Here is a 24,916-nt window from a genome sequence, read left to right on the forward strand (position 1 = left end):
AGGGTCCATTTCTCAACGATATGGGTCATTCCATCTCTCTGTATCTCTTTTTTTTTTCCTTTACTGCCTTCCACTTCTACCTTTTTTAAATTCAGTCCATATAACCGGGCACTTTACACTATTAAACCCTCCCTCAACCCGCCCCCACAGCAGCTCCCAGTGTCTGATCTAGAGACACAGGTCATTTGTCATCAGAGAGGGGAGCTCGAGGAAACAGCAAGCCCAGCATGGAAGCTCCACACTGGGCCTGACAGCTCTCAATGCTGCTCTACAGAATCGCTGAATATAGTCAAGTAGTCAAGTAGCAGTCAGAGAGAAAGAGAGAGAGTAAGAGAGACAGGGATGGGGAAGTAGTGTCAGTGTTTGCGATAATGTGTCAGTCTGTCTCCCCGACTGCTTTTCTGTGAAACGTGTGTCTGTTTGGGCCTACATGTGCTCACCTGTTTCTGTTTTTTTTTTTTGTTTTTTTTTCCCAAGGACGGAGCTTGACTAGGGACAAAGAGAAGGTTAGAGCAGAGAGGACTGCAGATAGAGTCAGCTCTGCATGGATATTGTGACCTACACATGCACACACACCCACACTCAATAACCACATGGAGTAAGGGGTTATAATGGTGAGAGTCCTGTTCTTTTGTGTGTGTTCGCTCCCGCTGACCCCATACAAACCAGTATGACACTCATTACTTACACACTCTCTCACACACACACAATACACCCACATTCAGACTCTCATTACAAGCTATCTCAAGGAGCAGGAGGAGGCAAACAGGAGAAGAGGGGCGCTGTAAATGCATTTTCAATCTCTTAACTTTCTCACCTTTCTGCATTACATCTTTGCTGCGATGAGAGGGAGGCAGCTTGGAAAAGGAGGAGGCACGTAAACTGAATAAAATAATCAAGAAGATGTAGGAGGGGGTATAGAATGGATACTAGTAGAGGGACAAACATGCAGAGTGCACGGTAGATAGAGAAAATAAGTGAAAAGATGAAAGAACAAGAGGACACTGTTTTAAGAATAGCTGACCCCCCGCTGTGACACGGTATGCGCTTGTATTTTATCCCAGTGTACATGCAGATACTATATCGATTCGGGGTGTGAGGGGTAGGCGATGGCAGAGGGGTATTAAATAAAAGAAAGGGGAGCGGGGGGGATGAGAAAATCAATTTTCTCTGCTTTAATGGCAGACGGCAGAAAAAGAAACAGGAGAAAGAGAAAGAAAAGAAGGGAAGAAATAAAATAGAGGAGTGATGGTCAGCAAGCCAAGCCGGTTCATTTGAGCCAGACTGTTTATGATACATCTACTTTCTCTGCACCCTTCCCTCAGCCCACACTCCTCTCCTTTTGTCGCTGGATGCTCTGGTCAGCACATTCTGCCTCTTTGTCTGCAGAACCTTCACCTTTCCTTCTGTTGTCAATAACTGTATTGCTACTGAGGGTGGGTGGAAAGGCACTGAGCCACACTTGGATGCACATGCATACACACACAGGTACAATACACACACACAAACACACACTAATAGACATGGATATAGGCAGGTTCACAAAATGCACAATACAGCTCAGCAGTCCTAGGAAGCTAGTAAAATATTGGTTTTCTGTGTCACCAAACACCGAAAGTGTGAGTGTGTGACTGTGTGTGTGTGTGTGTGTGTGTGTGTAGAGTTCAAAACATTGCGTGCCAATAATCATCCAGGGAGATCTTTTTGTGGGTCCACCACGTGACCCAGCCTACCCCAGCCTACATCAACAGTGTAAGCCAGACATCGACCACTTATCTACTGGCCGCCGCCACCCTCCTCCTCCACCTCCTCCTCCTCCTCCCCCTCCTCCCCCCCACGCCCTCCTCACTCCACCCTCCACCCAAACCCCATCAACGACACGGGACCAGGCAAGCGTGAGAGAAGGGCTGGCGATAGACACGAAATGTGGCACGAAATGCAGAAACGGAGCCCCTCAGACACACATAGAGTCAAGCACACAGACGTCTCAGCCTTCCAGCCAAGCCTACAGTGTGGTTAACTCCTGGCATGCCACGCAGGACCAGAGGCAGCTGTTCTTATGAGAGACGCCATGACTGGATGGAAAAAATCTTCCTGGTGTCAAAGCAACCAAGAGGACTATTTAACTGCCTAATTTTTTCAAAATAGCACAGCATGTATCTAGCAAACTAAAATAAACACCCTACATGATAATACATAGGCAGTGTGATCTGATTTAATACAAGTCATGAAATTCAGTGAGTGTTTTTGTATCTTTACTCTTTGGAATTTTTAACTTTTTTGAAAGGACTAATTATTTTATATGGTATTTAAATGATGCTTTAAAGCAAGACTCAGCCTGATGTATAAATTCAATTTTTAAATCAGTTCGTCATGCAATGTTCTCTATCCAGATGGCTAATATAATAACAGGAAAATTACATCTTTATGTCTGCGGGTGGGTTTGGATAACCTTTAAATCTGCAGTACGCGGGTGATCTCCTGCTACTCTGAAACACGTACCCCTGACCTTCCAATTAGAGCTCACTACCCAACAGCGGCAACACACTAAATCTTCCTCAGACTGCAGGTTTGGACACCGGTATAAAACAGCCTGCTATAAAATCATTACTACGCTGTAAAACACTGGAAAAATTCTCAATTAAAATACCAACAGACACACAAACAAAACAAAGCCAGAAGGAGAGGAATTATTCTGTGTCCAGATATGCGGAAGTAAAACATTTGCACAACAAACACAATTCCACTGGGACATCAGTTTGTACCAAAGTAATGTTTCTCTATGGGTTTCAAGGGTTTGAAAATAAAAAATTAAAGTGCCAATATAAGATATAAACAATTCATATCATAAAAATTGATGTGTTTATACATTAATCCATACAATAAGCCATGACAAGCAAAGACATCTTTCATAAATCAATTGCTTTTTCTCAAATTCTCATATATCACATTATGTCCTGTGAGCATATGGCTAATCTAAGCTTTACAGTGACATTTAATTAATTGGCTGTTTATGTTTTTGCACATAAATAACACATGTTCAGACAAATGTATCAAAAAAAAAAGAAAACAGTGGCTCATCCTTCATTAGCCATGTGGGTATTTAAACTAAATGCCATCCGTGGGCATTAGCAGTGGCATTTTCTGATTATACTTTTTCTTGATAATGCACTAATTAAGTTAAAAAAAAAAAAAAAAGTGAGGGTTCATCACAGTATAGAAAGAGGAAAAATAAATTTGTATTGCATAGCTTGTGTATGTAAACACATAAAGTGATGTAGAATAATTGCACAGTTACATGTAAATATAGCAAAACCAAACCATTAGTGAAACAATTAATGGTAGAGTATGACGATAACACATCTAACTGCTGTACAATCTAATTAGTGACACTGTAATAAGCCATTATATCATATTAATGACTTTACATTACTGGTGTTGGGGGGGGGCTGGTAATGTGATGAGGAGGGCTTGTTTCAGACAGAGCGTGTAAAAGGTCACAGAGGAGTGATTTACCGGACGCAGGCTCATCAGATCGGAGTCAGAAATTGTCAACTCAAATTAAAAGTGAAACTGTTGCACTTTGTAAACTGAGTCTGCAATGCAGATCTGAGACAGTCCCTTTACACTGTGGGTGTAGGATTCCCTCAATTAACTTCACAGTGAGACAGAAAGGGGTCTAATCCATACCTGCTAGTGCCGATACTATTCCAGCATTGGCACACTGAGCCAAGTTGTAAATAAAAAAGCACATGAGCTCAACGAGGCATGCTGGCCTATTCACATATCCTACTGCTGGATGACCAAGAATGTATTTTACAGGGGGCTTCTTCTATTGTTTACAAGCGCAGTAGTAGCGATCTTGTTTTTAATATTGAAGTGTTTATTATTGAAGTTTCCTTTAATTAAAATTCTTTTCTCATTTGGGATATTTAAAAGTGAATTATTCAAATAAAAAAAGCATAATTGCAATAAAGAACATTGTGGTCCAAGCATTTCCTCTCTTAATAAGATAAAGGTGAGTCTCTTTGGAATTTAAATACTACAAAAGATAAAAACATCCATTCAAGAGGACTACTAGGAAAACAGCTCAATGCAGCATTTAGCCTGTAGGAAGAAAACAATAAAACAAATCAATGGTAAGCTTGTAAATGCTGCAATTTCAGTTTGAAAAACAGTGTCTAAAATGGAAATAACTGGGTAAATCCAAGATTAACAGTGCCTCTATCACTTATCGATCCACATTTATTACTTTTAAATGCAGGTAATTGGGGAGAGTTTGGTGCAATCTCTGTCTACATCTTTATAGAATGGCTCCAGTAGGTGTACGGGCCTTAAGTGCACTCGTAAATTGGTTTTATGAGTTTCTGAGACATATCACTGCTAATGTTTCCACTCGACGGCTTTATGGCCGCATTGTAGCAACACTGGTGAAAGATACTTTGTAATATATTGCGAAAGTGATGTTGACAAAAAAATATATAGCTTGAGTGTAGTGCTTTCGTTTAAATGATAACAGCATGTTCGGCACTGCAAATAAAGATTTATCGGTTTTAGTTTAAGAAATGAAACAGGATCACAGAAAACGATGAAGAAATACTTCTTTCGATTTCAGTGAAAATTAATAGACAACAATATATTTGTTTGTTTGTGACCAGGCATGGTCAATATACTATATTTGCATGCATTCAAAAACTGAGGTAATTGAGCAATTAATTTACTTTTCTTGTGATTAGAGGGGAAAATGCTGAATTAATCAGCAAAATCAAGAAATGATCGTAAAAAGATCAGAATGTGATACTATTAGTGTGTGTGAGTGTGCATGTGTACACTATGTACAACTCCCTGTATTATTCTCCGGATGTTCTCTTTCACAGCTCCGTAAAAGACTACCGGCATTCAGCCGCCTTTCAATTTTCCATCATCCCCATTCCTCCTACTCACACCATCCGATCCCTCCATCAAAGCAGGCCACTTTGCCAAACATGATCCCTGCCTGTTGTGTGTTGGTTTGGTTTCGAGAAGCAGATTAAACAGTTCCCACCAACTCTCTGATGTGGACCTTATCTCAGGTTTCTCTTGACACTGGCGGTGCTCTGGTGTTATTAGAAGCTAAAAGGCTTTGTTATGGAACACAAAGGGCAGAGCTAGGGAGCAGTTAGTAAGGCTTTGTTAAGGGTCAGAGAGGTGTTAAATAGACTACACCTGAGGTTGTGTTAACACCTTCACCTGAGACATTCAAACTTTTATGGAAGGGTGTTCCACTCAGTTGAGGAAACTCATGGACAAGACTGGAAATAAGGCAAAAAAAAAATTGTGACAGAAATAGAAAACAACATCAATATTGACATATAATATCAATGGAAAAATATATATAACAAAATATTGTAGGAATACATTATTTGAAAAATTAAGAAATGCGATGTCAGGTTAATCAAAATAATTTTTTTTCTATCTCCAAAAGTGGGGCATTGTGGTCTTGAGACATGTTTAAGAGGTCGTCTCACTTAATTTCTCAATAGATAAGCCTGTCTTTACTATTGGAATGGGGCCAATCACTGCTCTTCTCTGGAGGTTGCTGTTTATTGATCATTGTATCGCATGGTTGTAATGTGATGTCAATGCGTCTTTTACCTGCCTGAGCAAGCAGGTAGTGAAAAGACATGCTGGATTAGGTCCAAACGAACACTAAGGTGTTCCTAAGTACAAGTCTACAGTGCAGGTAACAGAACAAGCTATTGTAAAACACAAAAATAAACTTTTTTCATTCAGTCATCAAGTTCAATTCTGTTTCAAAAATATATTTGCCCACAGTGGAGCCCCAGAGTAACTTTGGGGGAGAAACAGACCACATTCTGGGCCGGCTCAGCGTCAGGCCTTGTTACTCTGGATCCCCATCTCCTCTCCCTCCCACCTCCTTTCATCCCCCTCTTATCCCCCTTTTATCCCCCTCTCCTCTCCCCCCCAGACTTGTCTGGCTGGCCTACACACGCGATCCTCACGCTAGCTGGGCCTAAGCCCCGTAAAGGCTAACACAAGCTCAGTGTAAAAACTCCTATAGGGGCCCACCTCCATCCCTCTATCCCCCTCACTACCCCACCAATCCCCCTCTTCCCTTCTTGTGCTGCCTGACTACACTTTCGCTTCGCATTACTTCTGCTATTCTAACTTTTCCACTTCTGAGCTCTATCAATTATGCACTAGAATAACAGTGGGGCCAGGCTTGGCAGCAGGACATAAAGGCCGATTATGAGTGTGAATAATTCAGCCATCTTCGTGCCATGTTCCTCTTACCAGTGATACAGGCAGGAAGGCTTTGCTGCTAATGTACGACGGCAGACGCAATCTGACCTGGCCTTAATGTGACATCTCTCTACATCCCAGAGAAAGGAGAAGCTGGAGAGCTGAGGAGGACATAAAAAGTGAGGCTATACTGCATTATTAAAGCAGCTGTGAACCTGATGTCACTCATAGATTGACAAGTCTGACACGTCACAGACCTGGCGGCTGACACCTGTCAATCTGTTAACAAGAAAACTACGTGAATCCAGAAACAATCCGCAAACTACTTCATTTTTGCCATTTATGTTATTCATCTATTTAGACAACTTATGGGAAGTAGAACAATTGTTTACAAAAAAGTCGTAAACTTTATATAGAGAATTATAAAAAAAAAAAAAAAGAGGCAGACAAGGGAAACAAACTCCAACAAATTCCTGTGTTGTATGGAAACTGGCCATCATAAATGTCTTTGGGTAAGGTGATATGAACCAGACAAGCAGACAACCCCCCCCCCCCCCCCCCCCCCCCCCATTCACCTTCACACGCAAAACATGTCTACCTTGACTTCATTTTTCATGAATTGCGTGCAAAGGTTTGAAGTGCTACTCTTCTTAGAGATCACAAACAGTGATGAATATTTCATCACTCCACCCAAAGCCAAGCACGCACACTAATCCAATACGAGTAATATGATGCATGTCTTTTCCCACAGGCTAATAATCTACATCAACTCTATGCCTCATAAAAAATAATACCTGAAAACATCTGCAAATTGTCAGCGAGATCGGTATAATAAAAATACGGAAAGTTCACATTTTGTTGTTTTCTATAGCTAAGCCTGAAATTTCAACAGTGGGAAACAAACCCTTCAAATGCATTGAATTCGACTGGGGAAAATATGAACGAATACCTATTTGAAGAAAAAATAAACCTGATATTAGGTAGTAATTATTCCATCTACAAAGAAATGGACAAAAAAAAAAACAAAAAAAAAACAGGAATTTGTAAAATATTAAAAAGAATAACAATTTTTAAAGTGCTTTTGTATTGGGTCGCATTTTACTGTAATATGTTATTTTCTCAACTGCTTTATATAAATATTAAAAAAGAGAGAATTCTCTATACATTATTATTGTTATTATTATTATAATTATTATTATTGTTATTTTAATCTTAACTGTGTTTACGATTAAACTTTTTAAATTGTGTTTTTTTAATGGCAAAATTGAACCATAGGAACAACAAATTATAAAACTAAATTTCGCACAAAGTGTCAGTCCTAATGTCGAAGGTTTATTAACCACAGAATAGCCAGGCCGTAAACGATGTCATTTTGTTAAAAAAAAAAAAAAAAACCTCCAATCCCTGTTATTTGTGCTTCTGTTTGCCATGCACGGTCTAATCCTGGCTGGAATGTCTCCGGTCGTGGAGTCCTTCGGCCCCGAGGAACAGAACAGCAGGTGAAACTGAACTCTCTGAGGACTTGTCCCGCCTACTGTATAGTTCAACCAGACCCTCTGTTAAACAAGAGCCCAAAACTATTCTTTTATGTTTTCGCTTAACCAATAATGTCTTTTTATGGCACAAAAAAGTCAAACAATAAAAAAATTGTAGTCAAATTAAAAACATGAACTTCTACAGTGTCATTTTTGAAAAAGCTGGCATTCTTTAATGCCTTTATTGCTGACCCCTGACATTGAGACCTGGTAAATATCAGTAGATGATTACAGATTATAGATTATTTAATTTTCCTAAAAAGGTTCACTGAGTATGTTTAATCACTGTTGCCTAATTAATGCAACTTTTCAATATCTGAACATTTACAGAAAACCAAAAGCTGATTCAGACATGGCTGCTGTTGCCGCCTCTTTGTGTCTGGCTTGTGCCACATTTTAATTTTTCTTGGTTTGGCGGCCATGTTTCATTGCACCCACACGCAGTAGCTCTGCCTCTGAGTCTTGGAGTTGGGAGTTTAAATAGAAATGAGGAGGGAAGAGCATGTTTTTAAAAAAGATTAAAAGAAAAGAAAACCAGACAAAAAAAATGGGGCAGGAGAGTAAGAGTGAGTGGGCAACTGTCGGTTAAGCGCCGCAGCCACAACACTGAGCCTAATGCTGACAGTGGGCATGCTGGGTCACCTCAGCAGGACCCCCAGAGCCAAAGACAAGGGCAGTACAGTTAAAGATCTGGTAATCCTAGAGACAGGAGAGAGGAAGGGAGGACAATATGGCACGGAGAGCAAAAAAGCGGGAGGAAGCCGACTGGCCTATATTCCAGGGATACATGGCGGGATAAGGAACAGAGGGCATGAGCTGGGCAGGAGGATTAGGACAAAGGAGGGAGTTATTGAAAAAAAAAGATCTGATGTTTGTCAAATGCACAGATGGTACCATTGAACTCTATTTCATCACCACCTCGCCATTTAAGAGGCAAGGTGATGATTGTCTCTTAAGAAAATCTATGTTTGTGGTGTTTTGGTTTGCAACTTGCAACTGTGAGATTAAGGACATTAAAAACTTTTGTGTGCATAACAATGCTGGGGAAAAACACACACTTCTGAGGATGTAGCTATAGGCAGCGCTCATCACCTCTGTTTATCCGGAGGGCTTAGGCCACTTTGGGGACTCCCCTTAAGTCTCACTTATCTCATTAGACCCTTAAAACTGATTAATATGAATGCCAGCAGAGGCCAGCTCAAGGCATTCTTAAGAAAGGAGGGAAGGAGGAAAAGAGAGGAGAAGGATGGGGGGGGATTTTAGAGGAAGGGGTTTTTTTGTGTCTCCGGACAATGAGCTGATGGCTTTTTAAGCCTCTCAGTGGCTCTGGGTTAATACCCAGGGCTGCAGTCATGGGATAGGCCGCGGTTCAAAGGCTGCTGCACTCCAAGGCTCGCTGCTCGCTGATTTAGAGGAAGAAAATAAACAAGCAGAAAAAATACCACATCTCCTGCAACTTGAACCTCACTAAAGAAATAATGAAGTGCCCTTCCAAACCAGAGCTCTGTGTGTGTGTATGTGTGTGTTTGTCAGCCTATGTTCTTTGGGGTGTCATATTTGGTTATGTGGGATAATGTTCGGAATAAGCCAGACCAGTCAAAGCTGGGTTCAGATGAGAGGAGAGGGTGAAGATGGGATTTATCACACATTCCGGGGATCAATCGTTTTCCCTTCAGGGGGAAAAAAACACGCTCAGTACAGTTTCACACAAGAACACAAACCACCGCACATAAACAATGACTGACAAGCACACGCACACAATGCAACTTCACAAAATGGGAAAACTATCAAGCAGCTCTCAGAGGAGCAGGCTCATAGAATTGGGTCAAGAATAGTGCTGTGCTCTGCTATAGTAAATGGTGTGTGTTTCTGCTGCTTCATTAAAGCGGGTCTAGAAGCAGAGGTCAGCTCAGGATAACCATGTACGCACACACACACACTCACACATGCACCCGAATAACTGCACATATGCGTATGCGTACCAGCAAACACACAGACATGCCAACATGTAGAACACTCGCTCGTCTTAACATCAAACCCGGCGCAGATTCAACTGTAGTCGTCAGATTCAGTTGTGTGTTATACATTTTTAAACGGGATTTATTGTCTGCTTGATTTCAGATCAGACAAGCATCTGTTGCCTAATAAAAGGCTTGGAGCAAGGACAGCAGATCTGAAAAATATCTTTTCAAAGTTGTTACTGAAGTTCAGTTAAATTTAAAATTTTGACTTTTTTAGTATAAAGTATGATAGATGTAAAAAAAAAAAAAAAAATTTCAATTTTACATTTCTTTTTTTGGTCAAAATCCTACTTAGCCTTGTTAGACCTCAAGCCTTGAAAACTCATGCAACTAGGCAGACAAGCTGAATCAAAGACAAATACGAGGAGATTTATTTCAAAATTCAATATCCACCATTGGAATTACAATCACGCATAATTATCCACATAATTCATCTGAACGAAAGGAGGGCATCATTTTATGACCTTCGCTTGCAAAGTATATCTACGTCTGAGGAAGAAAACAGCTCATTCTTATTGTGCCAATTTGTCTCAACAGCAGATATATGTAGCATTTTGGAATGAAGCCCTTCATTAAACCGCTACATTACACACACCCCGGCATTCCGACTGTGATACATGTATGTCGAGAAAATGCACTTTCAAGGGCACAGTGTGCAGTGCGTCATAGTGCTTAAAGACCAAGATGCAACTTTAGTACTGCAGCACCAACCCCCAAGTAAACACAGCCCTCTGTGTTGGAGTCTTCAGTGTCAGGGGAAACAAAGCAGGGGTCTAAACCTGAGCAGGCTTAATCCTGTCTCTGTAGAAAATAGCCCCTCTGTCACTAAACCCGGACCGCAAAGACGACACCTCCACTGGGTGAGGACCTGCAGTCTGTCCCCTGGAGAACCACCGCCAACCAACGTACCAACCACTGTCACCACTAGGGACACAGACAGACAGACAGACAGACAGACAGACAGACACATGCATCTTTAAACCTTGGCAAGGACAGACAAGGAGGGAGGGAGGCTGATGAGCTGGACAGTATGGAGAGAGGCAGATGAGAGAGGATGGATATGGCTGGTTGCAAATGAGAGAAACTGCCACTTCTTCTTTTCCACACACTGTGTCACCCCTGGCTACTACACGCCTCTCCCCTCGTGTCTGGCGCTCACATTATACTCCTCCTCTCTTCCCTTTTTCTGTCCAAAGCGTACTACAACTTTAGCTGTGCACTCTCCCATTCCCTCGCCATTCACACCAATCCCCCTCACTCCTCTCCTTTGCCCTCCCTTTTTTTCTCCCTCCGTTTAAACTGCATGCATTACTTTCAGCCCTGGCTATGTAGAGTGGACAGAGAGAGCAGAACAATGGCTGCCTTTCAGTCTCACGGCCCAGCATGGGGGGGTGAGGGGGGGCACTGGCTGCTAGTATTTTTCTCTACTGTCAATTCAAACAGGCTAATGCAGCTAGCTTATTATTGGCACGCCTCGCCACAACGGTAGACTGAACAAAGTCAAAGCAACATTGTTTGATTGGTTGTTTATTCATATTTATGTTCCATGGAAAATTGTCAGAGCAGAGGAAACTTTACAAAGAGGTGTTCATATTAACAACAAGGCCAGGGAATCAATTAGTCCTTCAACCCAAACTCACTTCACCTTTTCTTGACTGTGCCAGGGCAGACAAAGAAACGCCAAATGAAAACGCAAGAAGCCGTGTAAGCCATCCAAGGATACTCGCCACATGCAGGTGAGGAGGTGATAATGCCGTCTGTGGCTAAAAGCAGCACTTTATGGCTTTTAAAATTTCTATTTGGGAACATGAAAAATTGGAAATAAACCAAATAGATTGTGTCAATTCCAAAGGGAACGCAGACCACACAATTCTACAGCCCCACTGTGTGTTTCTCAGTCTGTCTGTGAAGACGAATTACCTCATGAGTCATTTACAACTGGCTACAACACGTCAATTAGGTCTTTATTCACAAGCTGGAGATGTGTTCTCTTCTGGGATCTATTCTCCACACTGCTGCCCAGCTAGAAAAACATCCAGTCACTCCCCCGCAGACCCCAAGTTAAATAAGGAAAACGCCAGAGTAAGGTCCGAAGCCAGCCTACCATGAAAGGAATTATCTGTGGAAAATGTGTCTGGCTAAAAAACGAGCAGTCTCAATCGTTCCCGTCACATTTTCCAGCTGAATAGTGAACGGTGACAGAGAGAGAAAAATAAAATTGAAACCCATCAGTCGTTTGGGCCCTTTACATGCTAGTGTAGTTCCTGTAAATATAATATGTCTAGAGTTTAACGAGGTCAAATCAACCAAAGCGGAAAGAGGTGGTTTGAATCAAGCAGATATATGTAGTTTTCACTTTAAGTGTACACTTGTAATGCTTTTGGCTCAGAGCAGAGGACACAAGAGGCTATCAGACCTCTCTCAGTAGCGCCCCTCTCTGGTCAGGGGTGATAGATCAACCAAGCGTTACTACAGTAACAGCTGCTTCTAAAAGCCTCCATCTTACAGAGGAGAGCAGAGGAGTTGAAGAAGGATATAGTAGCGCCATTTTCAGCCACGAACAAGGACTTATAATACATGATAGCAAGATTCCTGGTCTAGCGCCTGTTATTGGACCTGCATCAGTCCTGTATTCCAGTTAAATACTCCTTTTTGGGGTCTTGAAATGAAACATATTCTGTGATGTGAGATCTATACTCAAATAAACCCAACGGAAAGAAAGTTTTTCTGTCTCTGTCTGCTATGTTCATATTAACTAAGATTTACAAATCCACTCAGGTTTTCACAGTAAAAAATACAACCTCGGACTACCAGATCTGTTCCCCACAGCAGCTACGGGGTGTCACAAAATAACTTAGGGAAAAATAAAGAAACAGTTGGGGGGACTTTCCACAACATTGAGATTTTGAGTGAAACTGAGACAGTGAGAGCAGGAATGGAGAAAAAATTAGAACCTGAATAAACAAACGCACACATCCAGTAGATAGGCGACCAACTATCAAAAAAGGGAAACACTATTTTATCATTGTCATGACAGAATATAAGTCTTTTATAGAGTTTTGCACATGTAGGTGTTGCATAAGCTGGTTAATACTTTATTGTTTCCGAGTAGAACTACACGGAGCGTTCCTCTGAAAGCCACGGGTTGAATGAGGGCTAAAAGACAGATCGGCCTGCTGATAGCGGTGTTTCAGCACTCCATCTGACCTTGGAGTGATTACTCTGAAAACAAAAACCTGGACATTAAAATCTGGTTCCCCAGGCAAGGGAGGGAAACATGTGCAAGTGAAATGAAGCTGCCATTCAATATCATCCATTTCAGATACCATCCGGCCTTTGGAGTATAAGCTAACATTTAAATTGACGGTGGTGTTTTTAAGGCTCTTAGGACCAACACTGTTAATCTTTATCAGACTGTGTAATATTTATCTAATCATGAACAAACACAGGTTTCTTTTTTATTGTACTCAGGTGAATAAATCACCAGAATGAAGGTCAAGTAGCATAATATTAATTGTTCAAAAATAAGTTTAATAATAGTTTTTAAAAACATAAAAAATGTATTCATTTACAAAGACAAAATAATAACTTACCATTTTTAAAGAACATAACATTTTAAACAATACTGATAAATAAATAATGATCTGGCTTTCAGTGAACATATACATATATAAAATCAGATATTTAATGTTGGTAATGCCTTTTTCTATCCAGTTGTAAACTGCTTTTACTTCAGCTGGATTAGCATATCCAAGACTACAGCCTGACCACCAGGCACCCCCAGCGACAGGGCTGCTTCTATCCGCCGCATAGCACCTCCACAAGGGTCACGGCCAAGAGTCCTCCCTCTCTTCCACCACACGCTGAAGAACAGCTGCTCTGCCAAGCACATTGACTAAGCATTGACTACTGCCTGCTGGGCTCATTTTCTAGTTAATAGAAAAAAACATCTAATTTAAATGGAAAGTGCATTTACAGGTCTGGTGAGAAAACACAGAGTGCCATTTAAACCTAATAAAACTATTACTCACTTTCATCGCACAACAACGGTTGCTGGTTTTTTTCCGTCAAGCCCTGTGTTTATTTTTCTGTATCCTCTGTTTCACTTTTTTGTGTCCCCTACACTGTCAGTGCCCACAGCTCAGTTGGTGCTTGTGCCTGCCAATGCCACAGGCATAAAAGAATGACAGAGCAAGGGGTCATTAACAAGAACATATCAGCCCTCAGATAGAGAGACGGAGGGAGAGAACGAGAGCCAGAGCAGTGGAGAGAGCAAAAACACAGCTCCGAGCGAGTCAGTAAAAAAAGAAAATGATAAGGAGGACAGGAGAGACTAGCATGTGGTCAGAAACAACCCACTTTAGCTATCAAAGGCAATATAAACTTGATTTTGAAAATAACAGCTTTTCAGATTTTAAATTCTAAATTAAAGCTACTATCATAATACATAATTTTCACGCTCAGATGGGTCACCTATGTGTACGAGCCCCCGATAGTGTACAGTCAGCATGTGCACGCACATACACATACATGCAAGCACACATTGACAAAATGTATTCATGTCCCACTGGTTTGTGACAGGTAATGAGAAGTCCAAGGGAGAAGGATGTAATTATCATAGTATCTTTGTGTGTGGGAGAGGAAACTAGTCCTATATGACCTCATGGCTCATTTGGCACTTTGCATGCACACTCAAACACAAAAACATGCACAGACAAAGACGAGCCAGACACGGCTGTAACAAAGGAAAGTTGTCTTTGATACCAGTGACACAACTACTTCATGTAGGCCTCCAGTTACACTGTAAAAATACATTTTTACGACTACAACAAAAGGCAGCACATTAAAAAAAAATGCTTTCCAGGCTGTTTGTTGAGCTACAGATTATGCTGCAAAATACAAATCAACTTGAGAAATTTGCAAGATCACAATAGCATGATACTTAATCTTAATAACACCGTCCACTTCAAGGAGTGTTCTAGTTACTAGTTTGTCATTCGCAGGCCAACTTTCTGCTTCGTTATTCCCTGCCGTATGTGTGTGACCTCTCCCTGCGCTCCTCTCAGAGTATGCCTGACCTCTGAGCGTCTTTCTCCACCATCAACCGTGGAGGGACTCCCGAAATATCTAATTGTATTCATTCATTTTCTGTGCCGGGAGAAGAGAGAGAGAGCGAGGGAGAGCGAGGGAGAGTACAAGGGAGAGGCAGAGCGCCGAGAGGCAACAAGGGAGAAAGGCGAAGAGGGATATGGGGGAGAGGAAAGTGTAAGAGGGGAGAGAAGAAGGGAAGGGCTGTCTCTTCAGCATTACAGCTGAGACATCATTAGAGCCACTGTCTGTCCCCTCATTAGAATAAATACTCACAAGCAAAGACAGTCGGCTAGATAGCAGAGGGCATAATCCACGGAGAGAAATGTCCCTGTATTTTAAGTTATTTCAAGCTGAAGAAACTCACTGAGAACAGATAAAACTTCTCCAAACTGGTCTCCAAAACTACTTTTCGATAGGCAAAATGCTAAACCTGTAAATTAAGGTACGATAGGGAAACGTTCAAGGGACATCTAAACCACAAACAGAAAACTAACAGATAAAGAGTGGATGTGTCAAAGTAAGAGAGATAGAGAAATAGGTAAATAAAAGGGAAGATAAAGGTGTTGTTCTGAATAATAAAGCAGTTAGCAAGTTTCTGGGCTCATTCTGGAGTTATGAGACACAACGATGGACTGACGCCAACAAAACAGCAAGGAAATCCCCTCAGCCCCTACCCCAATCCCCCAACAACACAAAAATCTACAGAAACCACTGTAGAGCCGCTAACACAAATTACGATACACTACACCGAAATAAAATTCCACAGTAATCTACCAATTGCTTATAATTATGACCGCTGGAAAACTATATATAAGAACTTAAAACCTGCATAAACACTTTGCCGGACAAAAAGTTCCATTGCAAAACACAAAAAGGCCTTATCTGAGATTCCTCATCTAGTGTTACTAACAGTCTAAACTGTAGAGGAGTCTATACTGGTGTGTGACTTGTACAACAGCATAAGTGACTCACTGAGTTTCGAGTTCTTTTGTTAGAAACGGGTAAGTCTAGTATACATTTTCCCTAATCAATTATCCTTTCATACAACATTTAATGCGACAATTTAATATTTACTTGCTTTTTGGCACTTTTTATCTGAAAATCTTTACCTTAAAACTTTAAATTGACTCTAGTTGGAATCCCCAAAATAACAGAAGAAGAATGTGACACAATTTGTATCAGTTCTAGTTGTTATCTCCATGTAGAAGCTTTCATTTCTGTCTCTGCATTTCAGGTGATTAAGTAGAAGATAACATATTGCACACAATGATGTGAAACATCCATCTCAGGCACAATGAATTAAAAACAAAACAGATTTTGAGACAAAACCAAACACAAACTGTAGCTTTAGTGTGATGGATTATCTAGCTTAGGCGATTTTCAAGTCTGTGCAAGCTGCAGTTTCATATGGTTCAAAAAAAAGAATGGTGACAAAATGGCTTTTTCTCGGACTAGTAAAACGAACCCTGAGCGACTGTGTTCAAACACCAACAAGGAATAAAGGAGAAAGTCAACCTACTGGAAAAAATACTGAAATTATCCTTGAAGTTACCTGCAATCATTATTTATGACAAGTGAAATTATTAGTTTTAACTGTTGCTTGTTTGTGTGCGTGGGGTGTTTTATACAGTAAATTCTTGGAGGAGCCGTACGTTCTTTGAGACTGTGAAGCCTCAGAACAAAGGCAGACGCAGCCAAGTTACGTTATAGTGCCACACCAGCTTTCGACAGTAATGCATGAAGAAAGGGACTCAATATTTATTAACTGAGTCATCAATAAGACAAGTTTTCTATCTCTCCTTGTTGCTGTCTCCTCTCTGCTGTTTTGTTACCTTTCTGGCTTCCTGCCTCAGCCCTGCAGGGGTGAGAGTCAAACAAACTCTATTTAGATTAAGTAGAACGGAGTGACTGGTGTTAGCAGCATTACAGCCTCTGTGAAAACCTGTTTCCTTTCCTCGGGCAAGTCAGAGCTTCAGAAACAGATGAGGCTCAGGAAGCTATCTATTTCTCAGATTATACGCAAAGAGAGTAAAAAGCACAGCATGCACGCAGCCTAGTGGATCGCAAAGTACTTGTTTTCTCTCTCTTCCAATGTTAGTGTGTCAGATCTGAGATTAACAGTAGATTTACTTAAATTTCCCTTTTTTGTAACTACACTTTTTTTTTCTACACTGAAACTGAGAAAACTTGTCAGCACATCTGGAAGATATCAAGTTAACTGAGCAGCCAGTCAAGTCAAAACTTTTTTGTTGAAAAAAAATGTAGAGTCTAATGAAAGTACGTCTATCAACAGCAGAAATCAAGATTTAACTCAAAATTGCATTTGCCTCTAGTGAAGAAAGCGTCCCATAATTAAACAGCCGAGGTAAGTTGGAGTAGAGATGCGGAATACAACAGTCATGGTCTACAATATATCAGTCCGAGAATCTACACACCCCACTAGACTGGCCCCGACTTCAGGAGAGTGCTTACAGTCAGCCCTCCGTTTGTACCCCTGACCACTAATTGCTTCAAGCAATAAATCTTGTTTTCCCAAACTTCAAACTGAATATAAATAGTTGTGCAACAAATTCAGCATGTGCTATTAATGGCTTTGTGCGCACTTGGAGGCTAAGCTGAAGATTTTATTCAACAAATACTAAGTGCCGTTGGCAGTTGAGTGAAAGATCTCTGTAAACTCCACCAGCAGTGTTTGGACTTAATAAGTCCGGGACAAGGCTGTACAGTCTAACTCCATAAGGGACTTTTAGTGGGAAATGCTGTCTCAACAAATATATACACTTAACACTGAGGTTGACTTAAGGCTGTCCAAGCAGAGAGACGTTTGACTCAAGGTTTGTAGCACATCTTATAAACTTTTAACTTTGCGAAAGTCCTCTAGTGTGTCCCACAACCAGCACATACAATTCTCACTTCACTACTAAAATATTTTTGCTGCCACTTTTCTTATTATTAATACATTTTCTTTTTTTTTCTGTATTTTTTTGAGTCATAAGGTCAGGACATGACTTGTGACTCTAAACGTATGAATGAGTAACCATTCATGAACACTACTATGCAAAAAAAAGCAGGAAAAACAGCTTGTAGATTTTTTTTCAGGGAAGCTGTTTTTAAATGAGAAAGCTGAGCACTGTTATATAGTGTGTAAGTTTTCAAAAGTTTTGAATGGGGAACTTATCGTAGGGCTATTAGAAATAGGTTCACAGTTTTATACGACCCAGTAACACTGAGTTTTATGTTCCAGAATTTATTTGCATTCTTTAGGTTTAATTTAGTAAATTAATCTAGCGTATTATTTTTTTCTCTAAAAGCTTGAACAACTTGACCAAATTGAAATGGATTTTTTTTCTCTTTACAGCAGTGTGCTTTGCCAAGGGTCAAAATATACATTACAATGCACAATTTTTACACTATTTTTTACACAATAAGCTACAAATTGTTTCATACTGAAAGGAAAAAAACAAAATTTTACTCAACTTTTTTAGGAAACGTTCATTTACTTAAAGTTGTTAAGCAACTATTTTTAAAAATAATATAATATAATAATAAATAAACACTCTACACTAAAAATCTTAGGTAAAAATCACCGTAATGTTCTACTATGGCTTTACAGTGTTTCTTTGTCACTGTCTTCCTTATATAATTTCTTTGCCATGGTCCCTTTATAATATTGACAAAGCACTCCTTTGGGTGCTTTTTCGATGTGCTGAGGCCGTTGTATGTCCATAAATCGCATTATAGTTTCTGTAATGACTTTCGTAAGGGAACTGTTAAATACTGACTGATATATTAAGCTCTCATTTGGTGCATTTAGTATCGGGTGTTTCGTGTGATTAAGGCGTACAGAAACACATACAGAAGTTGTCTTTCTCGTTAGTTTTCAAAATCAAGGCAGTGAATCTACGCAGTCTGAAGTGAGTAAATGAATGACCACATTCAGCAGGTAAATGGACTTTGAGGATTTGTGCTGATGTTGACCTGTTTGTGTTAGTTATACTGGTGTTAATGAGGCCAGTTGGGTCGTATAAATGCCCAGCCTGAGTCCGCCGGCCAGAGAAACACCACAAGATAACGCTCCAGGTTTTACAGACTTTAATAGCTCTGTCCCTTTGCCTAAATTCACAAAGGTACCGTGAATTTCCTTATCTGGACAATATTGACCGTGCAAGCCACAACACCAGACGATGAAGTACGTCCAGGCCTATTACGCACGATTTTAATCTATACTTTCCTCTGAGGGTGCGCTGTTTATGAGCAGCCACGTATTGAAAATACGACACAGTAGCCTTTTACACTCCTGTTCATACCCTCAGCTATTGCATGTAGCCTACCTACAGCTACTGGCATTATGCCCTCACTGCGGAGAATAAACACCGATGAGGTTCAGCAAACCTGCGAACCCCGTGTTTCATGCAGATCCGAGGAGACGGAACATCGCCGACTCTCCGCGGTAAACCTGCCCGGTGTGAGGCCACTTACTTAGCGTTGGTCCGGTTCCAGAAGACGGCGTAGCGGTCGGCCACCACTTTGGAGCTGGGCTCCTGGCTAAATACACACATCCACAGCACCAGGCAGACGAAGAGGACCATTTCCACTTGCAGCATCACTACAGCAAAACTTCGGCACGTATTCCTCTTCAGTGTCGGTAAGTCAGTCGAGTTGTACGGGCGCTTCAACCGGGACAGGTGATGAGTCTCATTCACATGTGGCCGTGAATGCTAAACAAATACAAACGTGCAAAACATAGAAAGCGCGAAGGGAATCGCCAGATGGTGACCATTCAAGGGACAACTTGAGATGACACTTGTTCAGGTCGACGGAAATGTTTGAGTTACAAAACCAACGCGTCACTGTGTTTTCTCGCAGATGCAGGTCGAGAGTCCAGATGAATCATAGGCTTTATTTCATGCAGGGTCAGCTCTGATAGATCGGAGGTGGACTGACAAAATATTTCTCCCACTAATGCACAAACAGCGAGATCAACACATAGGCTACAAATGCGGAGGACAACAGACAGTGTCTTCTGTGGTGTGATATGTTCCCCTTCTGCAGGGAGCTACTGGATGTAGCCTGTGTCAGGGTAAATGACAACTGCTGAATACTTCTTCTTACTCCAAACCCAGAGCGCAGGGGATTAGTCAGTCCAAGATGTGATGGAGAAAAGAGAGAGAGGGGCTCAATGTGTCAATGACGCCGTGTGGCGCACGTCAGATGTCCATGTTCTCCAGGCAACTTTTTAAAGCCATACAGTCACTGGCAGATGAATGGTAATGTCAGGCTATTTGAAGACTCGGGCTTTCGTTTCCAGCGTAAAAAAAAGAGTGTTATCCCTTTTCAGCGATTTACCGGAGGTGTCACGGCCGAGGTGGGGAGGAGTCCTTCTCGGTGTCGGAGAGAGGACGGACAGCGTTGTGTTTTCTCATGCGCTTCTCTCAGTGGAGACGCTTGTTTATGTCCGCATCCCAGAGTGTCCTCCTCATATATAAGCCATCGTGCGACGCGCAGGAAGGAAAAAAATCTTGCGTTCTCCCATGTGCGTAGTGTGTAGTCTTCCTCTCTTTCTTATGTTTGGGTTTAAAACGCCGGGACCCACAGGAAGGTGAGAGCAAAGGCAGGCAGCTCCAGACGCCGACTGAGAGAGTGGGTTTGGTTACGGTGGAGCGGGGGATAGTCCCATTGGTTTGGAATTATTTGAATGGGCGTCACTCGAACAAATCCAAGCCCCTCCCCCGCCTAAAACCGAGCTAATTCAATTACCAAGAGGTAAAGCTGGAAGGGGACGGGGGAAAGAGGTGCCCAGGACAGGGACCGCTTTTAGATACTCGACTGTCAGATCCGACCGATAAGTGCGCACGGGTGCTATTTAATTACATGCAAACGGACGCAGCGGAGCAAAGACCATGGACTCCAGTTACTCCTTCTCCATTCAACTTAATTCAATTCAAATGTGGCTTTCTAATATCAAGAAAGAAGCCAGTGTTGAGGTAATATAAACTGGACTTTAATATAATAATTTAGAACAATTAAAATGACCTAAATATCATATTAGGCTATTTCATGCGAAAATATATAATAATGAAAAATGTTGCAATCGGGCGTTTCCACTCAATTCATAATATCGTCCATTCATTTTTCAGTATTGCTAACTCAAAAATCTTTATCATATTTAAAGAATCACTAGAAAGGTCAGATCCAGCTCACAGGTTTATGAAGACGGAGAGGCGGAGGATGGTGATGCCTCACAGCCCCTCTGTGTGATAGTGTATTGTTGAGAGATGATGGCCATGCGGGCTCCGGGTAGATGTGACAGGGCAGCCTGTTGCGGGGAGCAGACGGACTGAAGGGGTTCAAGGCGCCGCTCCAGCGCCCAGACGCCCCGCAGTGGCGATCAGGCGGGATGGCTGACTCAGCCGGGGACAAATCCAAGTTCGAGTGCGCCAGGGGAAGCGCGTCTGTCGGCGCCTTAATCAGACGAGTGCGCACAAGGAGGATTTATGAAACTTTAGAAAATGAGCAGCAGGCCTAAATTCAGGTGGGAAATCCCAGACGAAAAATAGGGTAACATGAGTTCTTACGGATACAATGTGCAGAAGTGCTCAGTGGTGAATTTATAAGTGACCTGGTTGTATGGCATTTTCAAAGAATTGCTATGATAATCCTCCAGATTTAGGACCGTCAAGTGGAATAATCCTTGTGCATTTTCTCCATTAACATTTGTGTAGTGTTGCTCTAAAGGTGATGGACTAGATTTGCTTTTCAAAAGAGGTCTAGGGACTTTTTTATAAATTGCTTGTCATATTCTCCCCTTGTGTTATGTGAAGCAACAATATAAAATAGAGGTAGAAAAATGTGTAGCCTAGGTGAGAAAATATAAAGGAATACAAATTAAAAGTTGATTAATTTATTCAGGCATTATTCAGGCAAGAAAAACCTTGATTGTTACATCAATAATTTTATCCTTGCAAAGTCAAGAAAATCATATGCTGTTGGTCCTGAACGCCTACTGTGTGTGTGTGCAACAGGTGCTGTTTGCCTTCAAGGGTACAAGAGCGAGAGAGGGGAGAGGGAAGACAGAGGGAGGAAGGACGGGGTGAGAGGGCAACTCATATTTTAAGATAATCCTCTTGACCCCTTCCCTTGGACTAGTGTAAACTCAGGGCCATTTACTTATATCTATCACCACACACACACACACACACACACACACACACACACATACACAGGCTGCAATCATGCACACAAACACGGGCATGGCATACACACACTTCACATTTTCTCAAGCATTTTTTGCAATACACACACACACACATGCACGCACGCACAGGACACTATCAACTACCAGGGGAGGAGGGGTGGGGAGGTCAGCCTGGAGGTCAGTGAACATGGCTGTTTTCACACCCACTTTACAGCCATGACTGCATTCCTCTCCTGCTGCGCTCCATCTCTCTCGCTCCCTCTCTCTCTCTCACACACACACACACATATAAAAACACACTTGATAACAAGCATATTTGACTGACTAGTGCGCACAGCGTATACCCCCAGCTGCTTTCATTTTCTCTGGCATAGAAACAGAGCTTCCCTCCCTGTCCCCTTCTTAACCCGCTGTCACTATCATAGTGGGCTGCGTTGATTACTTCTCATGCGGGCCTATTTTCTCCCTCACCTCCATCCACATGTTCCAGCAGAGTGATGGAAAGATGGCTTGAACTCTATTTCCAAAAAATCTGGGTTTATTTTTCTATTTGATTGATTAGTGAGGGGGAAAACAATACTGACATGGACTATGAGTTATCAGGTGATGCGTTTTTCAGAGAAGGATGAAAATTTGACACACACATCCCTCTCTCTTTTTTGTCTCCTACATCTCCTTCAGCTCATAAATTGTATACATTTGAATCTTATGCACACAAAGTATCTTATAATTTTATAGGAGATGGAGTTCCTCATCTTTCCCACTGAAAAAAACATTTAACTTTGAGGTTTTATTTTCCAATTTGATTTTGGTCATGATTCTATGATAATGCCTTTTTGATACAGGGTAATTGGTTTCATCAAGAGCTTCAGTTTGATATATAGAAGTCATTCTGGCCAAAATGACAAGTGTCTGGCTTCAAGCCTGAGATTTTCCTTCTCTCACACACAGTAATGTGTATGCTCACACAGCCAGGGTCACAGCGGGGTGAGATGGGAAGGCTGACTGCCTGACTAACTCACAGGCTGGGTGGTTCATACCTTTTTTTTTTTAAATGTTATTGTTCTTTTGCCAACAGGACAATTAGAGCCTGCATCATAACACAGACTCATTAAAAAGATGTGAGAATGTGGCTCGGTTTGTCTGGTGTCAACATGGCAGGTCGGGCATGCCAACAGGCAATTATGGACATGAAAAGCGAAAAAGATCCTTTGAACAAATTCTCTCGGAAATATCTGTCAATTAGAGGTGTGTGACAGTGGGGGAAAAATTGTCATACTGTTTGTTAAAGCATTAATTAAAACTATGTGCACAATTTAATCACTTTTTCTGATATACATGATTTATATGATATATATATACACATCAGAAAAAGTGATTTTATATATATATATACATTAGATGTGAATTTAATTAATCAGTTATGAAAGCCCCTTCCATCAAAAGAGATATAAAACTAAACCACTGACTGGATACAGAAGACAAAGTGGCACCTTACAGGTATAATGGTTTGCATTTAATACTATAAACCATAAAAAGGAAACATTAAATCTGCTCTCAAGACACCTTTAAAATCATCCTCCCTCATCATCAAATTTCTCTAAAGTCTCCTTACAGCTTTACAGTACATTACTACCGTGTATTGCAAGATATAGCATTTCCCTAATGTTATGTCTGTTTACTGAGATACAGAGCAGCAGTGGGATACAGTAGATCGAGCAGTGTGCTGGGGATCTGTGTAATGATCTATTCAGACAGTGTAGCTTCGAATCTCATTGATATACGACTCACACATCCATAAATATGATGCTCTCTCGCAAGCCTGTGCAGTGGCATCAGTTAAAATTACCGTGCATGCATTGCGCCCTCTAACCCCACTCACACTATTATAAGCTTCAAACTGCATACACAGATAAGGCTGGGTTACATACAAATCGAAAATAGGATCCCATCTCTTTGGAGCAGAGATGTGAAATTTTTATGGCCATTACAGAACATAATAATCATAATTCTCCCCTTATGCGTGGACTTTACACAAAGAGTTAAAAATAAGTAATTGTGTACCTGTGTGTATTTATCTGTTGATAACTAAGATTGTTTGACAACCCATTTAATACCATGTTGTACACCTAAAATCGTACAGTCATCAGTCAAGATCAGAAAGCAAGACTCAAACCTAAGTGTGTGTACTGTGTATATTCATAAACTTGACACAAACCTTTCTCATTACATCTGAGCTCATCGAGAACATTATACCTCCCCTCTCGCTGCCGCTCTCTCACTCTCTCTTTATTCTCCGCCACCTCCCTCTTTAGGATGCATATTAGATTAAAGATTTTATTGTCACACTCAATGCACTTAGAGCGTTGGCAAACTAAATCACAGGGAGACAGCATGTCATAGAAGAGACACCTTGGGTTGACTAAGTCATGACGAGCCAGCACAAATCGATGAGAGCGACTAATCGGATGTATCTGCTGGGACGGGCCCTGCCCTGAATCCAAATGATGGACACCAGATGGGGACTGATGTTGCCATTAGTACACCATCAGCGCAGTAGACAGAGGAATGTAAGGACAAGGGCTTCCTATTCAGTGAAGAATCAGGTTTTCACTAGGGACAGCCAAGGTCCTTCTATACAAAGAGAGAATGCAGGGACTTACAGTGGTGATGGCTTGACTGTGTTTGTGCAGGTGCAAAAGAAAAACGGAGAGAGATGAAGAGAGAGTTTGTATGTGTGTGCATTCACTATTGTGTGGTTCACCTCACTTGAACAGAAAGATGAGGAAAATTTTGTTAATCCCCAAAAGACTATGTTAGGATTTTGACAA

The 24,916-nt window shown here is 41.3% G+C and overlaps 1 protein-coding gene across 2 annotated transcripts in view; it reads right to left on the bottom strand.

Annotated features, from left to right (window-relative positions):
* Window positions 1-20,533, bottom strand: part of efna5b (ephrin-A5b) — a 103,123-nt gene extending 82,590 nt beyond the window's left edge. For both annotated transcript variants that reach the window (XM_044374714.1, XM_044374707.1), the window contains exon 1: window positions 19,370-20,533. In XM_044374714.1, coding sequence (XP_044230649.1) covers window positions 19,370-19,494 — 125 coding nt within the window. In that variant the 5' untranslated portion in view covers window positions 19,495-20,533. The remainder of the gene's footprint in view (window positions 1-19,369) is intronic.
* Window positions 20,534-24,916: the final 4,383 nt, after the last annotated feature.

This window comes from Thunnus albacares, chromosome 2 (genome assembly GCF_914725855.1).
Source record: "Thunnus albacares chromosome 2, fThuAlb1.1, whole genome shotgun sequence".
Taxonomy (NCBI): domain Eukaryota; kingdom Metazoa; phylum Chordata; class Actinopteri; order Scombriformes; family Scombridae; genus Thunnus; species Thunnus albacares.